Source organism: Dendrobium catenatum, unplaced genomic scaffold, assembly GCF_001605985.2.
Source record: "Dendrobium catenatum unplaced genomic scaffold, ASM160598v2 fragScaff_scaffold_671, whole genome shotgun sequence".
Lineage (NCBI taxonomy): Eukaryota > Viridiplantae > Streptophyta > Magnoliopsida > Asparagales > Orchidaceae > Dendrobium > Dendrobium catenatum.
The window spans coordinates 1,006,363-1,031,784 of NW_021319133.1; the positions used below are offsets into that span (position 1 = coordinate 1,006,363).

At 35.9% G+C, this 25,422-nt stretch overlaps 1 protein-coding gene across 1 annotated transcript; it reads left to right on the forward strand.

Annotated features, from left to right (window-relative positions):
* The first annotated feature begins 1,048 nt into the window (after nucleotides 1–1,048).
* LOC110105639 (probable lactoylglutathione lyase, chloroplastic) lies at nucleotides 1,049–25,193 on the forward strand. The gene is made up of 9 exons (XM_020835219.2): nucleotides 1,049–1,218; nucleotides 2,364–2,568; nucleotides 2,673–2,797; nucleotides 2,965–3,029; nucleotides 3,936–4,148; nucleotides 4,265–4,312; nucleotides 23,254–23,361; nucleotides 23,555–23,695; nucleotides 24,899–25,193. The coding sequence occupies exons 1-9, from the start codon at nucleotides 1,110–1,112 to the stop codon at nucleotides 24,938–24,940; spliced, it is 1,056 nt and encodes a 351-aa protein (XP_020690878.1). The 5' UTR covers nucleotides 1,049–1,109; the 3' UTR covers nucleotides 24,941–25,193.
* Nucleotides 25,194–25,422: the final 229 nt, after the last annotated feature.

Below are 25,422 nucleotides of genomic sequence, written 5' to 3' on the forward strand. Positions count from 1 at the left end.
TGATCGGTGACTAAAGTTTTGTTTGGGATAATTTCCTTACTTCTTTGTTTTTTAGAAAACGATCATAATTTTTATTTGACCACTACTTTTTCATTAATTTCGATAAATTTTAGTGTTAGGAAGTTCTTTTCTACAATATCTTTCAAAAAAATTGCTCTCTTCACAACAACTTTACAACCACCTTTATAAAAAGCTACATACATCCTTTAATTTCGATAATTTTTTACTTATTCAATATTAGATGATTGTTATTAAGAAATATAACTAATTGGATTTTTTTTTTATATGGCTAATTGGATTGTTTGTCTATATTATGCCTCATGGTTGATTGCAATGGGACAAGACAAAGTCTCATTTGGATATACTTCAAACATGATTGAAAGAGGTGGTATGAGATGCACACATTATTCGAGTCCATTTGAGCTTTGTTTTAGGGTTTAGAATTTAGGGATTATGTGTGGTTTTAATGAGGTTCTAAATACCTATTAAAACTTACATTTATGTGATCATTCTTCAAATCTAATTTTGCATCTAATATTTGAAATTTTTCGAACAAGGATCGAACATTGAAAATAGGATTTAAACTTTATTCGTTTTCAAACTTAATTATCCAATTTGTTTAAGTTCTGTATTTACTCCTTTTTAAATTCTTTTGTTAGCATGCTCGTTAAGCTAATTTAAATTTAAAATTCATTCTTTTTATAAAATGTTCTCTCACAACAGAAAATGTCATCATAATCACTAACGTTTCTCTAATTAAAAAGATTTGTGGTATATTTGTCTAAATATATTTATTATTAAGCATATAAAGTCAAAAAAAATCATTTAACTTTCAAATTTTAATGATCACTTAACTAAACTTACAATAATTTTTTGAACAAATAGGCCAAAATTTGTTTGGGAGTTTTATAAAATCTCTTAGAAGACAAATGCAAGGGTTTTGTTAACTTTAAATTCAGGCCGCTCGATAATGACATCCAAAGAGCGGTGGGCTTTTGGATCGAGCCTCGACGGTTCACGAATCGACTGTATAAGTTTATTATTTCTTGATTTAGAGATGAGGGAGTACAGCCAAAACGATTCCTCCGCTGGAAGTGAGGATTTTTCCCATGGCGACCGCTGCTGCCTCCTTCCGCCCTCTCACCGCCGCTGCAGCTCGATGTCAGTCCTCAACCTCCTTTTTTTCCCGCCGTTTCGCTCTCTTCCACCTCGCCAGCGGTGAGCCCCTTCTTGTTCGATATTTCAAGATTATCAACTTGTTTGCCATCGTGAAGTTTACCAATTTTTGCAGGGCTTGCAGAAAGCCGGTTTGCTTGTGTTGGTCAAATTCTATGATAAGAGCTGTTTTTTTTTTTTCTCCATTCTTTGATCTTTTGATGATAGGTTATGTAGGTTTTTAGTGAGTGAGTGATGTTTGTGGATGGGAGTGGCATGAAACTTTCTTCTTCTGCTGAGGTGGAGACGACTTGCAAATTTTACGGGAGGGATTTGGCTGTGGGGTCATTTTCAATTATTGATTTACATACTTCTTTGTTCTATTTGTGGGGGATTACTTCAATTTATAAAAGGTTAAGCCTTCTGTTTTTAAGATGTATGGATTCACTGCTTAAAATCTTGTAAAATGGCAGCAGTTTGTAGCTTATTGGAATTTTCTTTTGATTCTTGGTTCCTGAGTGGTTTGGGGTTTTCACTATGCTAGTAATTCACTTAAATAGGTGCATTTGCTGTAAAATTGTTGGGATGAGGCTAATGATGATGACAAACTTTTAAACTTCCATTTGTCAAAAGATGAGTTTTGCTCATTTCTCATCTATGTGTAAGAAGCCTGGCTGCAATCCTGAATTGATTCCCCGTGCAAGCCCAATAATCGAGTACAACCATCAAGAATAATTTCCTGTGCGTAAGAAATCACGAAATCCTCGACTTATTCTGAGGTTTTTTTTTCCTGAGGATGTTAGCTCTTTAAGGTAGAAAAAGGCTAAGTATAGCATGTCTAGTATTGTGCTCTTGTGGTGAGCTCTATTTCCCGGTTCCTTACATAAAAAGGTTTAAATATTGAAAATTCATATAAGAATGAGCTCTTGATTCCCATACAGTGCTTGATTGGGCACTGGCATGGCGTCTTGACTGGGTATCTATTTATTGATTCAACAAGGGCCTCTTATGATTATACAAAGCTTCTATTGTGGTCCTTTCACTATGCAATTTAGTACCTAACTTGGATGCTCTAACGAATGTTGCTCATGATACTCTTTTTGTGCTATTTTTCTAGTTAGATTTTACAATTTGAAGTGAAGTAATGAATGTACTTTTTACCATGTTTTGTGCATTGTTTGTGAATATTTTATGTCATGATTGTTTAGCTGTACCACAAGCCCAATTGTTTGGTATAAAACCTTTGCAACTGAAAAGGATGGCAGCAGAAGAAGTCTTAGTCCGTTCTACTGGAAACATTGCTCAAACTAGTACTACTATTAGTCAGGAGAATGCCTTGGAATGGGCCAAGAAGGACAATCGAAGGCTACTTCATGTTGTCTATCGTGTGGGTGATTTGGACAAAACAATAAAGTATAATTCTCTTTTTTTCCAGTCTCCACAAGTAGCTAGTTCAAATTTATCTCATTAGCTCTGTGATTTTGCAACCTTTGAGCTTGTTCTTGATTGGTGGTTAGGTTTTATACGGAGTGTTTGGGTATGAAATTATTACGGAAGCGTGACATCCCTGAGGAACGATATACAAATGCTTTCCTTGGCTATGGTCCTGAAGATTCACATTTTGTTGTTGAGCTCACTTATAGTAAGTTATTTTCTTGCTACTTTACAAGTTATTATGAAGCATTATTCAATTATTAAATGCTTTTCTTTGTATTTAATGACGTTCCGTTCCTTTTTGTACTTTGGTAAATTGGAATCCTCAATTATTTTTCTTGCATTTTTTATTGTATTTTTTCTAAAACATTACAGATTATGGAGTTGAAAAATACGATATTGGAGCGGGTTTTGGTCACTTTGGTGTTGCAGTTGAAGATGTAAGATTTTGTTTTCATGTTATACAGCAGCAATTACAAATTTCGTATCTAGTTTATGGCTACTTCACACTTTCTTAATCTACTCCTCATAGTTTGTGAATTGTCATTTGTGATTTTTCCTTGGCCAAAAAATGGAAATGTTACACCTTCTCACATGTTCATGCCACTTTATATATTATGAGAAAAATGAACTCTGCAATGGCCTTATTTTGGGGAATTTCTATATGTTAGAAGAATTTTACTGGTAACGCCAAGTATTTCTAATCACGGGTCAAAGATACCTTAATAGTGGGACTAAACTGTGCAAAACCAAGAGGAGCAGGGGGATACACTTAATTTATCGTGTTTTATTTGATCAATACTTTTGCCTTCCAATAGACAATACAAAAGCAAAGATAATATATGCTTTGAAAAACTAATATTAAGGCATTACCTAGTGCAACTGTCATTTAAATTTATGGTCTGAAGTAGGTTTGGTGCATGCCTTGAATCTGACAGATTATCATCCATGATCAATGAATGGATTACTAGGATAGATGGTGTGAGCCTTTTCTGTTTATTCAACTCCACACCTCACTCTTATCATGTTTAATAAAAATGCTGAACACAGAGTCTGTATTTCATCATGCGTTATGTCTAAACATTCAGAAGCCACTATAATCAAATCCTCACAATAATTTCCAACTGAAGTGTCCTGCGCTTTGGCCTTCTGTAGTTGAAGTTTAGGTTCTAAGGTGATTACTTGCTGTACCTTTTTAGAAGTTTCAGTGTACAATAGACGGCCTCATATGGTAACTTAGAATTTTTCTAATAATTTCTTCCATTTTCTCTTTATTTGAAAAAAGTTCATTGGAAATATATTTTCAATGAGTCATCTCATTAGGTGTATATCTTTGTCCCTAGTAGGTTGCTAAAACTGTTGATCTTATAAAAGCCAAAGGGGGTAAGGTGACAAGGGAACCAGGTCCTGTAAAGGGTGGTAAAAGTATCATTGCATTTATTGAAGATCCCGATGGTTACAAATTTGAACTTTTGGAGAGAGGTCCAACACCAGAACCATTGTGCCAAGTAATGCTTAGAGTGGGAGATCTTGATCGATCTATAGAATTCTATAAGAAAGTAAGTGTTTTACTAATTAGTCGAGTTGCTTTCTTTATAACTCCTTCAAATATGCTACATACTTTCAGCTTTACTCATGCTGTCTCACCCTAAATATTTACTATTTTTCTGCAAAGGCTTTTGGCATGGATCTTCTACGTAAGCGGGATAATCCGGAATATAAGGTAACTTTTAGTTTTTTTCATACCTCTTTCAGCGATAGCAGTTATACATTTTTATTTATTCTTTGTAGCTTTTTGATCTATTTTGCATGACTTTAGCTTTTTAAGCAAATGATGAAGAATTTGGTGTTCATTTGTCATTCAAAAGTGTTATAATAAATCCAGTGTTTTATAATTTTGCTAGCTGGTATCTTCAGATGCTTCTTTATGTATGTTTAAGTCCGACATGCACACTTATGGCTGAATAAAAGTATGATTTTTATGCAACATCAAACTTGTTAGATAAGCTTGGTGATTGAGCCACCTGTACACATTTTCATTCTGCTTATAAATATTATAAGAGATATTTTCAGTCCTATCTTTGTGTTTTTCTTTACTACTGTTATATTTTTTTAGGATCACTCGTTTGAACTTAGCAAATTTGCATGTCTTCCTTTAGTCATTATGCTAATGGCATTGTGTGCACCTAGCTAATTTTTATAAAAATATCAAGAAAAAATAAAAAATAAAAATAAAAAAGCTTTGTTATAAAAATTAGTTTAGATGTAAAAGTTTGAAAATTTAATTTTTTGTGATTTATACAATATATTAAATATTAAGGAGGGTGAAAGATGGATGTACAAGTTATTCAAGTTAAGAGTAAGACATAGAAGTCATGTTCTAGTTCAAGTGAAGTGCATTGAGAACGAAGATTAAAAAAATATTTTTTTGAGAAGAGGATATTCGATATAGGTGGATGAGATATTTTGATATGTTTTTCAATGAAGATTATGAGAATACAATTGACTTTAGTGACCTTAGCATGTACCCATAAGTTAAGGCATAGAAGTCATGTTGGCCATAAATCATTGCAAGTTTCACTACTATCTTATAAAATTATAAAAGTACCCCTTAAATGTTTATAATTTTATAAAATAGCGGTGAGACCTACAATGATTTATGGAGCAAAATCTTGGCCATTGAAAGAGAAGCATTAAATTAAGTGTTGCAGAGATGAGGATGTTTAGGTGGATGAGTGGCTTTACACTTAGAAGCAAAATGCGAAACAAGTATACACATGATAAAAGGTTGCAGTAGCTTCAGTGGCAAATAATATTAGAGAGAGTCGTCTTAAATGGTTTGGTCACATTAAGTGTCGGCCTTTCGATGACCCGGTTAGGAGAGTGGATGTATTAGATCCAGCCTATGTTAAGAGAGTAGATGTATATCTAAAAAGACTTTGTTATAAAGTATTAGAAATAAAAATTTTAATTAGATTTAAATGAGTATTCGACTCTTAATAGGACATAATGGAGAAGAAGGATTCATATAGCTGACTCTATGCAATGGGATAAAGACTTGATGTTGTTGTTGTTTTTATCTCTCTTTAAAGCATGTTTGTTGCACTTTCTTTTGTTGATCTCCTTATCCTTTTAATGTGTAATATATTCCTTTGGATCTTGGCTTCATCTTCTCTGTTAATGTTATTTGTTGTGTGTGGCCTACAACCTTAGCTATGCTATTGGAGATTGGACGTTCAAGAAAAGGCTTTGATTTCCATAATAGAGGGGAGCAGAACAGAAATAGGGAAAAGAATTGGAAAATTTTCAAAGAAATTTACTGCAAAATTTAAGCCTTTATATAGGCAATTACAGTAATGATAAGATTTAATCTACTCTTAAACAATCTTTACAAAAAGCAGAATCTTATTTATAAATAACAAATTAGATAACTTCAAACTAAAATATAATTTTGATAGATTTTATTCCTAATCCTTAATTTAAATTTAAAAATAATCTTATCCAAATAAGTTTAAAAATGCAATCTCATCCTTAACTTTCTTTAATCTGAATTTTAACCTAACGTTTCAACTTCAGGGTCTTGATTGCCCTTATATGATATATGATTGACAATCCTCGTGCTCCTCTTGCGTTATGAATTCCTAGTGACGTTCTTTTGAGCATTAATGTTGCGATATGAGAATCATCACTGTCTACTATTTTTATTAAAAATTAGATATTTCAAATTTAATTGGTTCATCATCAAGCATGGAAGGTTCAAAAGGCATTCCTTTGATTATATCTCCATGTATGATGATAGTTCCAGCTGATAAGCTTTGTCTTCAATAATCTTAAAAAGCCCAAACCTAAGCGATGTTAACTTGTTTTTTTCTCCCTTGCTATGATCCTCGCTCAAGTATAACCAAGCAATATCTTTTACCTTGAAGTCAACCTTAACATAATAACATTCGTAATGGCCAATGTATTAATTTGAAGATGCCCTCCAAAAATCTCTGAGCTCTTTCTTGCTCAATTTCAACGGCATTGGCAATAGTAGGTGTGATGAAGAAGTGAAAATAAAAAAGGCTTCGTAGAAAGAATTCCATGCAAACTTCAAATAGTGTGTCTTCATTGTGGAGGGTGCACGAGTCTATTGAAGGAAAATTGTAAATACGACAACTGTTGCTCCCCATGATTCAAGATGCTGGTTGTACCTTCATTGCAGATGCATTATGTCTCTGTTCACTATCTCTATTTGATCATTACTTCGTGTGTGGAAGTCAATGTAATCACATTAGCATTGTTCCCTTCGATAATGATTCCATTGACCTACCACATCCATGGTTCCAAGTTATGCTTGATGTAAAGGAGAGCTTTGAGTTCAACTTAGGAGTTCCCCAATGGAGGAGCTGCTTACCGCCCGCCAAAATGAATTCACCATTAGCATTCCAAATGATTGTACCAGGGTCAACTCATCTGAATGATATAAGGGCACCATCAACATTAATCTTAAGCCAATTTGGAAGGGAGACACCAGGAGTAAGGATTGGACAGCCCGATCAGCTGATAGTTGTCCCGTTGTTCCATAATTGGTCATGTTGGGGTTGGAGAAAAGCCCAAACACAGTAGCTGCAAGGATGATCAGAGTGTAAAAGGGTCGTCCATGTTTCTTTGAATTGCGAGAATGCTAATGCTGTTAGATGGAGCTACAATAAATTTTCACCGTAGTTTTGTGAGGGGCAATTATGGTGCTAAATTCTAAAGCAAATTAGCCAAATTGTTGGATCTTGGAAGCTGGAATCCCCAAGAGTGTGGAATATGAAAAACCATTGCAAGTTTGTTGCATTGGGCAACAATATCATATCTGTTCTCTTATTCACATCCCCACAGGCATTGATTCGTGCTAGTAAGGCCATGATTGTAGAGCCAAGAATTGGTTGGCAAGGCATTGCAACAAAGGCACCACTAGAACATCTGTTCCCTTTGGTGCAGGTGGAGTTGCTGAATCCGCTTGAAGAGTGATGTATACTTCTTCAGCAGCTACTTCAATCGTAGATCTTTAGCTTTGCTCAGTGCAGAAAGAGCAAAACTACTTTCAAAATAGGCGTAACAAGTAGAAGTAAATTTTGTGTGTAACATTTATAAGTTTGACTGGCCTTCTGATCTTGATACTCTATAGTCCATTAAGTACTTCTTTCCACACTTATAGCCATATTGTGTTAGTAGGGATGATAATAAAACCTTGTATACCTATCATGTAGGTACAAACTACCAATTATAACTTGGTAGATGCCAAGTGGAACTGCCTTGTATAATATCTCGTCTATATAGTCATTGGTCTTGCAAACTTAAAATTGAAATTGGTGGGCAATCCTCATCTTATACCTCTTTTGAATGCAGCTCTAAGGATAAGGTCTTATCTGAGATATGAAATTCAATCCAATTTCTACAAGAATGAGATTTTTTTTGTTGCAGAGTGGATGATGTTACCAAGCACCTCTTGGTTGACCTGATTCTCATAGTAAATAATTCTTCTCTCATGTCCACCTTAAAATACACCCCCATGATTATCGTTTGACATAGCCATTAGACATGGGGATGGGTCCGCTTTGTCTACTGTTAGACCGGTCCACTGGACCGGACCAGCCGGTCCAGGCGGGACTGGCTTAAGGGCGGAACAGGGAAATTTAACGCCTGGGCGGAGGTCGCGCGATTCACCAGCTTTGCGGGAGCATTTTAGGAAGGAATTTTGAGGAAGATTAGGAAGGAAATTGAATTTAGGGACTATTTAGAGAATTCCTTTTGATTTGTATGCATTAAATACTTTGTTTTCCTAGGGTTAGGGCATCTTGAATTTGACAGAAATTTGAGATCTCTTAGATATAGGTTTTCTTTGGGCTCTAGCGGCGTCTAGAGATTTGGGAGAGATCGATCCTCCTCTCGAATTGAGGATCAATTTTATCTTACTGTTTTTATTCTTCTATTAGTGAAATACAAGCGTTTTGCTTGGTTTTATTTCAGATTTATACTCAAATTCCTCTGTTTTCTCTGTTTTTGGGCTGCTTTCCTGCTGTGGACAGCAATATCCTTGCTGCAATTCACTGATTTTGGCTAGGAACACTTGTGAATACAAGTGGTTCCTATCAAATTGGTATCAGAGCAAGTCATGGGACCGGTGGAGGGCTGATTTCGGCAAATTTCAGCGGTGATTAATTGCCCGGAAGGAAAGGGAATTGCTGTTTTTGAAGTTCCAAATCCAGAATTTGTGATTTTACAAACTCGGGGATTGTGATGGCGGCCAAAAAGGTGGATGCTCTGGAGGAAAGACTTGAAGAGAAGATGAAGCAAATTAAAATGACGGTGGAGGAAAGGATTTCCTCCATGGAAGGGCAAGTTGCCGATCTACGAGACATTATGAAAAAGATGTTAGAAATCTAGAACCAAACATCAGCTTTTGTGGCGAAAAGAATGGAGGGAAAAAGTACAAATTCTGAAATTCGTAGGGAGGAAGAGGAGGTGGAGATCGTGGAAGGAGAAGGAAAAAAACCTCATCTGGAGCCTATCCAGAGGGAAGAAAGAGGAGGATATGAGGAATGCCATGAGGGATACTATGGTTGGCGTGGTGCTGATTTTGAAGACAGAAGGGGGGATTTTGAAGGGGGTTTGGGCTATGGTAGAGCAAGGGAAGACTGAGAAACATGGGGTGCACCTAGCACTTGGGAGAGGAGAAACTATGGAAGAATTCGGGGCAATGGGGGCGACCAAAAGGTGAGGAAGTTGAAGATGCCCATATTCGAAAGAGAAGATGCGTATGGGTGGATTTACAAGGTGGAGAGATACTTCGCAGTCAATGGGCTGATGGAGGAGGAGAAGTTGATCGCAGCCGGATTGTGCTTGGAAGGAAAAGTCCTATCGTGGTATCAGTGGAGAGATCATAGGAGGCCTATTAGGAACTGAAGGGAATTCAAAAACTGCGTAATAGAACGTTTCCAAATCGACCGGGGAGGAGATTTCTATGAGCAGTTCTTTGCTCTTGTGTAGGAGGGATCAGTAGCAGACTATCGTGAGTGGTTCGAGCACCTGGCTAGTAGGGTGGAGCGATTATCAGATATCGTATTGGAGGGGAATTTCATGAAGGGGTTCAAGGCAGATATCCGAGCGGCAGTGAAAGTTCTGATGCCTAGTGACTTGGAGGAGGCAATGAAGTTGGAAAAATTGGTAGAAAATCAGAATAATTTGGAGAAGGGAGCCAGGAGCAGCAGCTCAGGAGGCTCTTACAAGACTACGACCGCTCTTTTAGCACCCAAGGGGCTTGCATCAGACAACATTAATGGGGCCACCAGGGAGAAGCCAGTAAGAGGGAGTGGGGACAACTTCAAGAAGCTCACTGAGACAGAATTACAGGAGAAGAGGGCAAAGGGGCTTTGTTTCAGATGTGACGAGAGGTATACACTGGGGCACAGGTGTAAGGACCGAACTCTTCAGGTTCTTACTGTTTGTGATGAAGAAGGAATGGAGGGTGATGTGGACATCGATCAGAGGTTCAAGCATGTGTATCACCGGAGACAGCGCAGATCGACGGCTACGATTCAGAGTCTTTACTTTTGATGTATTTTATGTTTTACGTAGTTTGCATTTTCATTTCCTAGTTTACCCCTATGGGGAGTGTTGTCTTATTGTAGCTCAAAGGGCCTTTGAGTACTTTTATTTCTTTATGTTTGAAGACCTATATATAGTGGTCTCATGCTTTGTAAAAGGGTAATGAATATTTGAATGAAAATTATTTTTGTTCCACGTCTTCTTCTTGCATGAGAGCTTGAGAAGGGAGAGAACTCAAGGGGAGCAAATCGCAAGGCCCATCAGTCGTTGGAAGAGTCCGCGGCTCGTGGTTAAATTCTTCTATCTTCTCGTTCGTGTTTCCTGCATCTTCTCCCCCTCCACCACAAGAAATCTTTTCTAAACCCTTACTGCCGCCGCCCCCTTGAGGAACACGCCGCCGACCACTTCCACGGCCCCGGCCGGCCACCTTGCCGGCGACTTCCCCCACCCGTCCAACCCCATCTCTACACAAGTTTCAAATTTGAAATTTGAAATTCAAATTTCAAATTCTTTCCTAATTTGGAATTCCAATTTATGAAAGTTTTCATGACGAATTTCAATTTCAATTTAAGTTAAATTGGAGTCACTTAACATATTTCCACATCATCACCCCAAATTGGAAACCCCTTCCATTTGATTTCTCCCTCTCCCCCTCTCCACATGCCGCCGGCCATGCATGGCCTCTCCCTTTAATTTTTCAATTAATGCATTAATGACCCCCTTAATTTGAAATTGAATTTCAAATTAATCATCCCCCCTTTTCATTCAAAATCCTGAAATAAATTTCAGGTTTTGAATTGAAACCCTCTCTCCCTCCTCTAGTGAACCCGCCGGCCCCCCCTATTGGTGGGCTCCATTAAGTGCTCATTACTCCCCCTTAATTACATTTGAAATTTAAAATTAGTCTCAAATAATTCCCTCCAAATTTACTAAAATCTAAGATTAATTTCAGATTTGAGTAATTCTCTTGCTACACTCATCTAACCTAGATCCCCTCTCTCATTGCACCTGCCCCTCTCTCTCACCTTGGCCGAACCCCCTCTTCCCCTTGGAAATCCCGCCAGCTCCTCCCTCCTCCTCCTTCTTCGAACGCAAGGACTCCCCCTCACCGCCACTTAATCCTCTTCTCCTTGAAGTATTCCCCAACGTCAAGCATGTATGGCGGACCTGGAGTTTGAGTGGGGATTAGTATTCAACGCCGGCGTAAGCCTTAATATCCTATGATCCCCATTCTTTGACGTGGGATTTGAAGACGACTCTACCGTTGAAGAGTACTTGGAACGAGTTGTGCCGATTCTTGCTGACGTCATCGACCGCCGAAGTCCAAGCTACGATTGGAACATCAACAGTCGATCGTTCCCGCCGTCCTCGCCACCGTCAACCTTTCCGTGGTTCAAGGCCATTGGGTTTGCTACCATACTCGTGGCATCGTTGGGTTTGCTAAAGACTTTCTCCCGCTAAGCCCCACTTGAGTGTGAGTGAGCAAGGTAACTCATTGCGAAATTTATAAATATTAGCCGTGGGATTCTATTTTATTCCGCATTTGCTTTATTGTGATAACTTCGAGATCTATCGCTAATTGTGTTCAAACAACTAGTTTGTAATCGCTTATCATAACATTTTAACAATGGAAAACTCTTGAACCTTAACTTACGATACTCTAATCTTACACTAGTATACTTTGTGATTCTTAATGAATTTCATGTGCAATTCTTGATAGTTTCACATCAGAGGGTGTTGTCTTTCCACCTTGCGGACAAGGTGGATCTTTGGGAGAGGAGTATTGTTAGACCGGTCCACTGGACCGGACCAGCCGGTCCAGGCTTAAGGGCGGAATAGGGAAATTTTTTGCCTGGGCGGAGGTCGCGCGATTTGCCAGCTTTGCAGGAGCGTTTTAGGAAGAAATTTTGAGGAAGATTAAGATTTAGGTTTTCTTTGGGCTCTAGCGGCGTCTAGAGATTTGGGAGAGATCGATTCTCCTCTCGAATTGAGGATCAATTGTATCTCGCTGTTTTTATTCTTCTATTAGTGAAATACAAGTGTTTTGCTTGGTTTTATTTCAGATTTCCACTCAAATTCCTCTGTTTTCTCTGTTTTTGGGCTGTTTTCCTACTGTGGACAGCAATATCCTTGCTGCAGTTCACTGATTTTGGCTAGGAACACTTGTGAATACAAGTAGTTCCTATCATCTACATGACTAAGCATAGTTTTGTCCATAATAGAAGCAATTGCTTTTCGTTTCAACTTTTTCTTTCACTTTTTAGGGAAAATTTCAAGGTGCATCATCCTACGTTTTTTTTTTTTGTATTGCCAGATAGGTGGCAATTTTTGCAGAACTTCTTTATAACTTTACTTTTTCCCTTGTTTTTGTTCCTTGAAATTTAATCATTCCCTTCCCTAGATGGTTCCATGCCTTCTTTTTCCTACATTAATTCTTGTGCTCTATGATTATTCTCATTATGTTGGCTTGATTGAGATCAATGTTTGGTAACAAGCCGAGTTCATTTGCAATTTTTGAATAAAACCTTGAGATATACTCTTTTAGACTTTGTACATCCCTAAGGTTTGCTTCTAAAGTTGCTGCTTAATTTCATTACTCTGCGGTGCACTCATGCATTTTTTGTCCTTGGTGTTGCCTCAAACTATGCTACTTCTTCCTTTGATCTTCTACACATTTTATCTGGTTTAAACTCTCAACATATCAACTACTTGAACATTCCCAAAGTTCATTTGATCTCGCTTATGAACTCATGGTAGCATCCTATTCGATCTCAATGATTGGATTTAAGAATTCTGATGATCTTGAATCTATTGATCCAATCTAATGATCACTTCACATGCCCAAATTATGAGAAATGTTTCTTATAGTTTTCATTAAAATGAATGATGAGTAAAAAAAGTAAAAAAAAAAATGATGAGATTGACTATGCCCTTCACGATTTGATTCCTAAATCAACCCCCTTGCATCATTCATGTTAAATTTACTCTTTTACTATTGCTAATAAACTTTGCTATGTCTACACTTGATTGTAACTCTGATTGTCCTCTAACTTAATAAAATATTATTTTCTTGACTTTATTCCAATTTTATTTTTGGATTTCAGTTGTTGGCATAGGGCTGACAAGTGGGCCAGATAGCTCATGCAGGACCTGTTAAAAACCTTGTTGGCTATTGGAATTAGACAATTTAATATTCAGAATCCATTAAGAAAAAGCACATTTTTTGGAAGCATTGACTGAAGGATTTATGTTTCTGGTAAAGAGGCCCTGATTAACTGTTAATGCTCCATTAACATGTGACTTTAACGTGAGGATTTTATAATAAGTTTTAAACCTTTATATTTACATTAATAAAAAGTTTTATTTATATAAAGCAGAATGCTAAAACCAAAGAGAGGTTATTTCATGAAAAGAGAAAACTCCACTAATCAACAACAACAACAACAACAACATCAAGCCTTTATCCCACTACGTGGGGTCGGCTACATGAATCCTTTTTCTCCATTGTGTCCTATTAAAAGTCAAATTCTCGTTTAAATCTAATAAAGAAAGGTCATTCCTAATATTTTCTAACCAAGTCTTTTTAGGTCTACCCCTACCTTTCTTAACATAAGTCAAATCTAATACCTCTACTCTCCTAACCGGGTCATCGCAAGGCCGCCGTTTTATGTGACCAAACCATCTAAGGCGACTCGCATACATATAATAATTATAATGCATATTATAATTCGAAAGAAAAGGGGTTGGTTATGTGTAAACTGATAAGGACATTGTCAGCAATTTCAACACGTGTACCATCGGAGACACCGGAGATCGACGGCCACGATCAGGAGTTTTATTTTAAGTCAGTTTATGTAGTAGTTTATTTTCTTTTTCAGTTTTTCCATTTTTACCCTTATGACTATTTGGTCGCTATTGTAGCCCAAGGGGAATTTTAGTCTTTTGTTTCCTTTGTCATTTTGAGGCCTATATATCTGGCCATTTCTTATGTAATGAGGAATGATGGAATGAGAATTTTGTTTTGTTTCTTCTTACTCTTCTTGCGTGAGAGCTAGAGAGAAGTGAGAGAGAAAGCCCAAGGTGAGGGCAAAAGCAATACCCACCAGTTATTGGAAGAGTCCGTGGCTCGTGGTTTATCCCCTTCATCCCGCTCTTCTTTCTTTCCCCAACCCGCCGGCCCTAGCTCTTCCCATAGCTGCCGACTACACACTCGTTCCCGTATCCCACACATTATTTTATCCACTAACTTCCTCCACTTCAACTCTAAGCTCCTTCAAGATCCCCAACCTGACGGCAAAAGCCCTTCCTCCTTTGGCCGCCGGCCACATGCTTGCCTCTAACCATAATGATGATATCAATCATCATGATGGCTCCTTGATCGATGTCTCGCATTAAATTGAGGAGTTACGAAATTTTGAAATTCGAAAACTTTCCTTATTTGCGAAATCTAAAAAAGGAAAGTTTTCAAATTCAAATTTCATATGAAACCTAATTGGAGGAGTTATTAATTTCCCTCCAACTTTTCGTTCCTTTTTGGAAAGAGCTTGGTTCCCCCCTTAATCCCCCCTCCTTCCCCTCTACATGCCGCCGGCCTCCTATGAGGCTTCCCCTCACTAATTGCCACATTAAATCTCTCCCCCATTTGAAATTAAAACATTAATTTCAAATAAATCTCCCTCCTAAATTTTCAAATCCTGAAATTAATTTCAGAATTTGAATTAAAACTCCTCCCCCTCTCTCTTCAAAACTGCCGCCCTCCCCCTCTTTGCTCCCCTCATTAACTCCCCATTCAAGGTATTAATGTCTTTGATTTGAAATTCAAATTCAAGTCAATTCCCTCCCAAACCTAATCAAATCTGAAATTAATTCTCAGATTTTGATTAATCTCCCATACACTCCACTAAACCTAATCTCTCCAAACCCTAGCCCCTCTCCCCTTGCACCCGCCGGCCTCCCCCCCTTTTTTTTTCTTTGGGAATCCCGCCGCCCACCTCTTCCCTCTTCTCACACCACCCTCTCTCCCGTGGGAACTTTGAAGCCAAGAGAAGAGGAAGACGACGCCCTTCCACCCCTTTCCACATGGGTACTCCTTCAACCCTAGGCGAGAATGCATGGCGGAACCCGAATGGAACTTTGGATTTGTGCATGACGATCGAGATCAAGTCGACATTATCCAATCACCATTCTTTGACGTGGGCTTTGATTTCGACGACACCATTAAAGAATACTTCGACCGTATCCACTACACCTTAGTTGACGTGATCAACGAGCAAAGGTCAAAGGGACGTTGGATCATCATTGGACGACAATCATCCTCCACCACTCCGGCCACCTATCCAAGGACGACGATCCTAGGCGCCTTCTTCCTCGGAGTGACCTCGATTCTAATGTAGATAATCTTCTCTCGCCAAAGCCTAGTGTAGTTGAGTGATCAATCCCCGAGGTGAAACTCTCATTATTAAATTGTGGATTGTTAGCTAATAGCTCTTCGCATTGCTACTATTTTTGTTTATCTACTAGATTTGGTTACTCTACATGTGCTCCTTCGCCTAAGCAAGTAGAAAACTAAGATTCTTTAATGAATTTGCTTGTTATTTCAATAAGTTATTATTGAGATTTCATTGTCAATTATTCTTAAATTTCTTATCAAGCTCTTTTTGCATGTGGTTTTACATCATAAACATTAAACTTTTTGATGAACAACTTTAATGAGAGATTGTATGGTTCGCTTTTATTTCAATGTCACTATTACCTAAATGATAATAGTTTAAACATATTGATGTCATGGTCTCGTATTTGTTGTTTATTTGGTTGTGTTATTGTCTATTAATACATTGTATTAATATTAGGGCGTTCTCTGAAAGCGATGTGTTGTATGGCTTGAATACAGCGACAAGTGTGCAAGGGTCGCTGCACCGGTGCCGATGTACAGTGTTAAATAGGCAAGGGTTCCCACATCATGGACAGATATGGGCAAAAAAGTTTCCATGAAATTAAAATTAGGATAGTAACTTGGAATATAGGTACCCTTATAGGTAAATTAATGAAATTAATAGATATTATGATTCATAAGAAAATAAATATTCTATGCATTTAGAAAATTAAATGGATTGGAGAGAAGGCTAAGTAGATTGATAGTTTAGAATTTAAACTTTGGTTTTTTGGTAAGAGTTGTATTAGAAATGGTGTTGGTGTGATTATAGATAAGAGTTTAAAGGATAATGTTGTAAAAACTAATAGAATTAGACTTAGAATTATAACTTTTAAGATTGTTGTTGATACTAAGAATATTAATATTATAAGTATTTATGCTTTTTAAGTAGGTTTGGATATGGGTTTAAACTTAAAATTTTGGAATTACTTAGAAGAATTAATACAAAAGATACATTTTGAAAAAAAAAATATTTTATTGGAGGAGATTTAAATGGACAAGTTGGTAGAGAGGTAAAATATTTTGTAAGCATTTATGGTGGCTATGGATTTGGAGCGACTAATGAAGGTGGTAAGACCATATTAGTTTTTTTTTTAGTTTATGATTTTGTAATTGCTAATATTTTTTTAAGAAATGAGATGAGCATCTCATCACTTATAAAAATGGATATAGTAAAACTTTGATTGATTATTTTCTTATAAGAAAAATATATCGTTTAGATTGCAAATGTTGTAATATTATTCCAAGTAAAAGTTTATATACTAATATCGCATATTAGTTTTGGACTTTAAGATGAAGGGGCAGAAAATAATATATAAAGTAAAATATTGTTCTAGGATTAGATGATGGCATTTAAAAAATATTAATAAAAATATTTTTAGAGTAAGATACTAGATCTTAAGATTTTATCTATGCATGAGAAAAAAGCTCCTAGTAGTAAAAATAATTGGTGGTGGAACTAAAATGTTCAAGAAAAAAAAAAGATTTGTTATAAAAATTGGTTTAGATATAAAAATTTTAATAATTGGGAAAGATATAATGAGGCCCATAAGGAGTCTAAGAAAGCAATATGCGATGTAAATATTTTAGCTTTTAATGATCTATATAATATATTAGATACTAAGGAGGGTGAAAGATATATGAATAAGTTAATCAAAGAAAGAGAAAAGAGTAATAAGGATTTAGTTCAAGTGAAGTGTATTAAGGATGAAGATCAAAAAGTGCTTTTATTGGAAGAAGATATTCAACAAAGGTGGATGAAATATTTTTATAAATTCTTCAATGAAGATTATAAGAATGCGATTGATTTTAATGACCTTAGCACCCTAAATGAAAATAAAGATTTTTGTTTTTATCGGCGTATTAGTAAAACCGAAGTTAGAAAAGCTTTAAAGAAAATGAAGTGTGGAAAAATTGTTGGACCTGATGATATCCCTATAAAGGTGTGGAAATGCTTAGGAGAAGGGAATTTTTTGGCTTACCAAACTTTATAATATTATTTAGAAGACTAAAAAGATGTCAGATGAGTGAAGAATGAGTGTGTTGATTCATATTTTTAAGAATAAAGGTGATGCACAAGCTTGTGCAAATTATAGAAGAATTAAGTTAACATGTCATACTATAAAACTATGGGAGAGAGTTATGGAGCATAGGTTGTAGCTTGATACTAACGTTTCTCAAAATCAATTTGGATTCATGCCGAGTAGGTCTACTATGTAAGCTATACATTTATTGAGAGGTTTGATGGAGAAGTATAGACAGAATAAAGAGAACCTATATATGATATTTATTGATTTAGATAAAGCATATGATAAAGTTCCAAGAGAAGTACTATGGAGAGTTGTAGAAAAGAAAATGGTTCATAATGCTTATATTCAAGTCATTAAGGATATGTATGCGGGATTTGTTATTTGTGTCCAGACACAAGGTGGTTTGACAAAGTATTTTCCTATTTCAGTTCGATTACATCAAAGATTAGCCTTAAGCCCATATCTTTTTGCTTTAGTCATGGATGTTCTCATTAGACATTTGCAAGAGGTTGTACCCTGATGTATGTTTTTTATTGATGATATTCTTCTTGTTTATAAGATTAGAGAGGGATTTGAAGGTAAACTTGGATTATGGAGGTCAACCTTAGAGTCTAAATGCTTTCATTTGAGTAGATCTAAAACTAAATATATGGAATGTAATTTTAGTAATAATAGTTCTAGTTGAGGGATTGTGATTTTGGGTGATCAAGTCATTAATAAGAGTACATGTTTTAGATATCTTGGGTCTATTGTTCAGTGATGATGAAATAGATAGAGATATTATTAGTAGAATTCAAGTTGGATGGTGGCAAGTTATCGGATATCCACCAACTTCTTCCCCTCCAACTAACTTTTCGTTGGGCAATACTACAGGTGTTTTCTGTCTTTTGGTGGCATCTCTAAGTTTGCTAAAATTATTCTTCCGTTAAAACCACCTCAAGAGTGAAAGTGAGGGAAACTCAAGGTGAAATTTCTATTTGTTAAACGGTGGATTTCTGTTGTTTATGCCTTTAGCTTTACTAGAAGTTTGTTGTTATCTCAGCTCACATTCACAATAAAACAGATGATGAAACTAAAACCATCCTCACACAAAACATAGTAGTTATCCCAGCTCATCATTGAGATTTTGTAGCGAAGTTTTTGTACTCTCAAATTATAAAAGATCATTTTTCTTAAGATTAACAGGTCAATGGCCAAGTCATAAACAAGTTATCCTTTTGTTAGTTGGTCCTAATTTGGTCACCTTCAGGCTGCTAGGTTGTACCAAACTTACAATGGATTTGACGCAATGAGGTTCTGTCTACTATATACAGGTTAAATGGACTTTTTGTTCTTATTTTGTTCAAACAAGGAGCATGCCTATTTTTACTTGATTAGAGTTAAACTTGTTATTAGTTTTGGACTTTAAGATAAAGGGGCATAAAATAAAAAATAAAGTAAAACGTTTTTCTAAGATTAGATGGGGGCATTTAAAGAATATTAATAAAAATATTTTTGAGAGTAAGATTTTAGATCTTAAGATTTTGTCTGTGCATGAGGATGTTAATGTTATGTGGGAAAAAGTGGCTAGTGATATTAAAAATATTGCAAAAGATGTGCTTGGAGTATCAAAGGGAAAAGCTCATAATAGTAAAAATAGTTGGTGGTGGAATCCAATTGTGCAAGAAAAGATTAAAAATAAGAAGATTTGTTATAAAAATTGGTTTAATTTTAAAAATTCTGATAATTGGGAATTATATAAAGTGGCTCGTAAGGATTCTAAGAAAGCAATATGCGATGCAAAGGCATTAGCTTTTAGCGATTTATATAATAGATTAAATACTAAGGAGGGAGAAAGATATATGTATAAGTTAGCCAAACAAAGAGATAGGAGTAGTAAGGATATAGTACAAGTGAAGTGTATTAAGGATGAAGATCAAAAAATACTTTTCTTAGAAGATGATATTCAACAAAGGTGGATGAAATATTTTGCTAAACTTTTTAATGAAGATTGTGAAAATAAGATTGACTATAGTGACCTTAGCACCCTAAATGAAAGTAAAGATTTCTGTTTTTATCGGCGTATTAGTAAAACTGAAGTTAGAGAGGCTTTAAATAGAATGAAGGGTGGAAACCCTAGATGAAAATAAAGATTTATATTTTTATCGGCGTATTAGTAAAACTGAAGTTAGAGAGGCTTTAAATAGAATGAAGGGTGGAAAAGCTGTTGGACCTGATGATATTCCAATAGAGATGTAGAAATGCTTAGAAGATGAAGGAATTTCTTAGCTTACTAGTTAGGGGATTGTGATTTTGGGTGATCAAGTCATTAATAAGAGTACACATTTTAGATATCTTGGATCTATTGTTCAGAGTGATGGTGAAATAGATGGGGATATTATCAGCCGAATTCAAGTTGGATGGTTGAAGTGGTGGAATGCATCGGGCTTGTTATGTGATAGAAATGTACCCCTCAAACTTAAGGAAAAATTCTATAAGATGGTAGTGAGGCCTGCAATGCTTTATGGTGCCGAATATTGGCCATTAAAAGAGAAGCATAATACTAAGTTAAGTGTGGCAGAGATGAGGATTCTTAGGTGGATGAGTGGCTTTACCCTTAGAGATAGGATACGAAATGAGCATATACGTGAAAAGGTTGGAGTAGCTCCAGTAGAAGATAAGATTAGAGAGAGTCGCCTTAGATGGTTTGGTCATATAAAAAGGTGGCCTTCCGATGACCCGGTTAGGAGAGTAGAGGTATTAGATTTGACTTGTGTTAAGAAAGGTAGGGGTAGACCTAAAAAGACTTGGTTAGAAAATATTAGGAATGACCTTTCTTTAATAGATTTAAACGAGAATTTGACTTTTAATAGGACACAATGGAGAAAAAAGATTCATGTAGCCGACCCCACGTAGTGGGATAAAGGCTTGATGTTGTTGTTGTTGTTGTTTTTGTTGTAGTGTTAAACTTGTTATGAACACATCTATATCTAAATACCCATAGCCAAGTTTACCAATTGAGTTAAAAGTTTGGCATGGCCAGTAAGTACGGTTTTTTGTGCTTTAAATGACTCAAAGAACCCCACGTAGTGGGATAAAGGCTTGATGTTGTTGTTGTTGTTGTTTTTGTTGTAGTGTTAAACTTGTTATGAACACATCTATATCTAAATACCCATAGCCAAGTTTACCAATTGAGTTAAAAGTTTGGCATGGCCAGTAAGTACGGTTTTTTGTGCTTTAAATGACTCAAAGAGATGAGTTATGAGATGCAAAAATGATAAGGTCTGTTAAAATTTTACTTAGGAAATCATTGGGTATCTTTTAGTCGTACCTCTTAAGTTTATATACTTTTTCTGGAAGTAAGAAAGTTCAATTTATTCAACAGGGAATTTCTTTGATTATGCTTTAAATTTGTCATTTTAAGTTCCATCCCATGACAAGATGATTATGCTTTAATCAAGTTCTGAGAGAAGTACTATTCCTTCAACTGTTAAAGATTGTTTCATGGAATGTTACGATCTGGACCATGTTGGTTTAGCTAGAGAGTATCTGTAAATGGATCAAATTGAACTATGTTTTCATGGAAAACATCTTGAATGAAGTTAAACTAGATTGAGCTGCCACCTAAAATAGCACCTGCTATCTCTGAAGCAGCTATTGTGGATTTTTCATAATAGCTGCTTAACTTATCATCTGTAATTGGCACATTTGCTAAGTTTATATTAGCTGTTGTGTGTAGAAATTGATTTTTGCGGATTAAAATTTATTCCGATTAAAATGAGGAAAAAAGAAAAAGGAAAGAACAATCTGAAGAAGGAGCAGTTATTACGTCCTCCGACCGGATGCAGAGGAACATCCGTCGCAGGCAAAAAAACGCCTGTACCGAGGTGTACCGAGTTTTTTGAAAAACTCGGTACACCTCGGTACAGGCGTTTTTTTGCCTACGACCGGATGTTTCTTGCATCCGGTCAACCGAACCAAATAAAAGCGCCTGAAGAAGGGTGGCTTGCATTGTATGATGTCTTAATTATGATGGTGCTGGATGTGCGAATTATGATGATAATGTGGAGCAGATCAGTTAAAAGTATGGTGCAGTCATATTAAAAATGTTACTAATCTAATAACTGGCATTTGATTAGTGGATCCGAAAATGCCTTCTCTGTTTTGAAAAAAGTCTTAATAGTATGCTTAAATCTCGAACGGACATCTTCTAATAATGAATTAAACACTGTTCTTGAAAATCATTCTAAAATGAAAGAATAGATTTCTATATGCTCCGAATTAGCATTGGCAATTGAGATACATAATTAGTTATTTTGGTCCGTATATGTCCAATTTTTTGTCTAGTTGCAAGCAAGGCGGAGTTAGTTGGGCGTGAGGGGGCACGACCTCCCTCCTTAACAAAGCCATTGTTATTTGATATTTTTAATAGTAAAAATTCAATTTGGGTCCACGTTAACTAATTAGAGAGAGTCGTCTTAGATGATTTGGTCACATAAAACGGCGGCCTTCCGATGACCCAGTTAGGAGAGTAGAGATATTAGATTTGACTTATGTTAAGAAAGGTAGGGGTAGACCTAAAAAGACTTGGTTAGAAAATATTAGGAATGACCTTTCTTTATTAGATTTAAATGAGAATTTGACTTTTAATAGGATACAATGGTGAAAAAGGATTCATGTAGCCGACCCCACGTAGTGGGATAAAGGTTTGATGTTATTGTTGTTGTTGTTATATGCCCTGTCAAGAGAGATTTCTACTCTCTCATTGATTGCAAATCTTATCCTTCTGCTTTGTTCTCTTATTTATTGGCTTTGTGAATATTCACTTTACTATTGAACTCCTGGCAAAGCAAGTGTTGTGATTATAGTAGTCATTGTCTAAGCATGCCCAGTAGTTGCTCGTTCATAGAAGTTACTTACACATAGACTGCATTATGGCAATGTGCTGTTCTTGTGTTTCTTCTGTCCATTCATCTCAATTCTTTTCTTTTTCCGACAGCTTTTCCTACTTTCTACTTAGTAACTTTTGGCACGAATTGTCTTTTGCATTAGTTGTATGGTAAAAGGTGTTTTCTGTAGATTGTAATCATTTGGCTGATGAAACATGCCTGATTCCATCTCATTTGTGCTGATTTGAAAGCTGAGCAAGGGACATAATTTTAAATTTTGGAAAACTGTGTCCATTCCTGGCATCATCCTATCTTTTGACGTAAAAGCGTGTTTGTAATCATTTATATCATCGTGTTAATTTCTTGCTGTGTAGGGCTTCATTAGACTTTGGTATCTTGGCACTATCTTCTTAGGCTCTACCTTTTTTATGCAATCCGCAATGTATTTTTAAGTACCGACTATGATTGAATTCATGTTTAAATTTATAGTTGCTTTATGATCTTTATAATGTATAAGGATCGACTAGTCTTGACTACGAGTGTTGATATTTTACAATTCTGATGTGATTATGACTTAGGTTTCGTTTAGGATGGCTTTTTTACTATTTTTTTAAGCATCTTTTTAATAAATAAAATAAAATTTTTGTACTAGAATGTTGCTTTAAGAAGCAATAAGAAAGTGGTTCCAAACGAAGCCTTAGTTTCTAAATGGATTTGTTAATATTCAAGATTTGTTTTCTTTATTTTTATATTTCAGTATACAATTGCAATGATGGGTTATGGTCCTGAAGACAAGAGTGCTGTACTAGAGTTGACCTACAACTATGGGGTTAAAGAATATGACAAAGGAAATGCTTATGCACAGGTAAGATTGAACCTCTTGGTGCTGCATATCTGGAATGATTGGGATTTGAAATCCTGTTTCTGTATTTCTTTTTATTTCCCCTTAAACTCTGAAGCCTTCATTTGGCTAGCTCTACACAGTTTTTTTTTCTCTCAATTTCCATCCATGTTGAGCTTACTATGATCTATGGAGACTGAAAATTCTGTCATTCTAGATTGCAATAGGCACAGACGATGTATATAAAACTGCAGAGGCTATAAAATTGTATGGTGGAAAGATCACTCGCGAACCTGGACCTTTACCTGGCATCAGCACTAAGATCACCGCTTGCTTGGATCCTGATGGTTGGAAAACAGTATGTTTTTTACATATTATTCACACATTTATCATTGCTCTTCATTTTTTAATATTTCATATATATATATATATATATATATATATATATATATTGCTGTATGGTTTTAAAATTAAACCTATATGTTGAGATTATATTGCAAAAAATCATCACTTATATACTGCTACTTGTAGCTTTGGTTACCAGTTTCTAATATCATGTTTCTTGTTTTGAGCGGTTTCTTGCCTCATCTGGTCCTTTTGCTTTAGGGATCAATTTTGTTAGGATATTCTGATGCAAATTGTGTCAAAAAATTGTGCCAAGAGGTAATGCAAGACTGTTGAATTTGCTTGAAGAATAGTGTACTACAAACTCTTCAATTTTTAGTACTAATCTCATAGCAAATATACAAGTTTCAAATCTGTCATGGTATTATTATCAGACTATACTCTCACAATTTTTTTTTCCTTTTATTCTATAAATCATGTGTATAAACTTAGCTCCCTTGGCCTTCTTAACTCTATAGATTATAAGTATTTTTTTTTCATGGTTTTATGTTTAAGCAAAAACATGAAACCATGAAAGAAAAAACTACTTATAATCTATAGAATTAAGAAAGCCAAGGGAGCTAAGTTTAATGGAGGTTGAAGTGGAGGAATGCATCGGGCTTGTTGTGCGCTAGAAAAATTCCCCTCAAACTTAAGTGAAATTTTTATAAGATGATGGTGAGACCTGCAATGCTTTTTGGTGCCGAATGTTGACCATTAAAAGAGAAGCATAATACTAAGTAAAGTGTTGCAGAGATGAGGATGCTTAGGTGGATGAGTGGCTTTGCCCTTAGAGATAGAATACGAAATGAGCATATACGTGAAAAAGTTGTAGTAGCTCCAGTGGAAGATAAGATTAGAGAGAGTTTCCTTAGATTGTTTGATCACATTAAACGGAGGCCTTCCGATGACCCAATTAGGAAAGTTGAGGTATTAGATTTGACTTATGTTAAGAAAGATAGAGGTAGACTTAAAAAAACTTGATCAGAAAATATTAGAAATGATCTTTCTTTATTAGATTTAAATTAGAATTTGACTTTTAATAGGACATAATGGCGAAAAAGGATTCATGTAGTCTGATGTTTTTGTTTTTGTTGTTGTTGTTGTTTGGTTTCATGTTTAACCAAGCTATCCTGGCCTGGCTGAATCATTCATATTGAATGCTTGTCTTTTGCAGGTCTTTGTTGATAACATTGATTTTGCAAAGGAATTGGAATGAGCTACCTACACAATTCCCAAGGCTTTTTAATTTTCCAATCATTCTTGAAGAAGCTTCCTGTTTCAGATCTTAATCTGTAAATAAAGCCTTTGATTCTACCATGTGAATGTGTAACATAGAGTAACAACTGCAATCGGAGAAGACTGTAGATGTGAGTTTTATTTTGCAATGTTTGTTCATTAATTTAATTATCTTTTTGGGGGATTTGAGTTTCATTACATGTCATGAATGTCAAATAGTACTTTTTCAGTCTTGATCACTTCTAAAATTTGAGCTGCCTTTCTATCTTTAATATCAACAACACCATAAGGATACTCATTAGGGCATCTCCAACCGAAACTCTCATTTTTCACTACAAAATGCAGTAAAACCAAAAAGTGTCGTGATTCATCTCCATTGGAACGACATTTTGCCACCTTATTAGCGCTCGTTTCTTTCGCACCATTTTTAGACAAGTTCGGTATAAAGAAAAGAATGGCGCA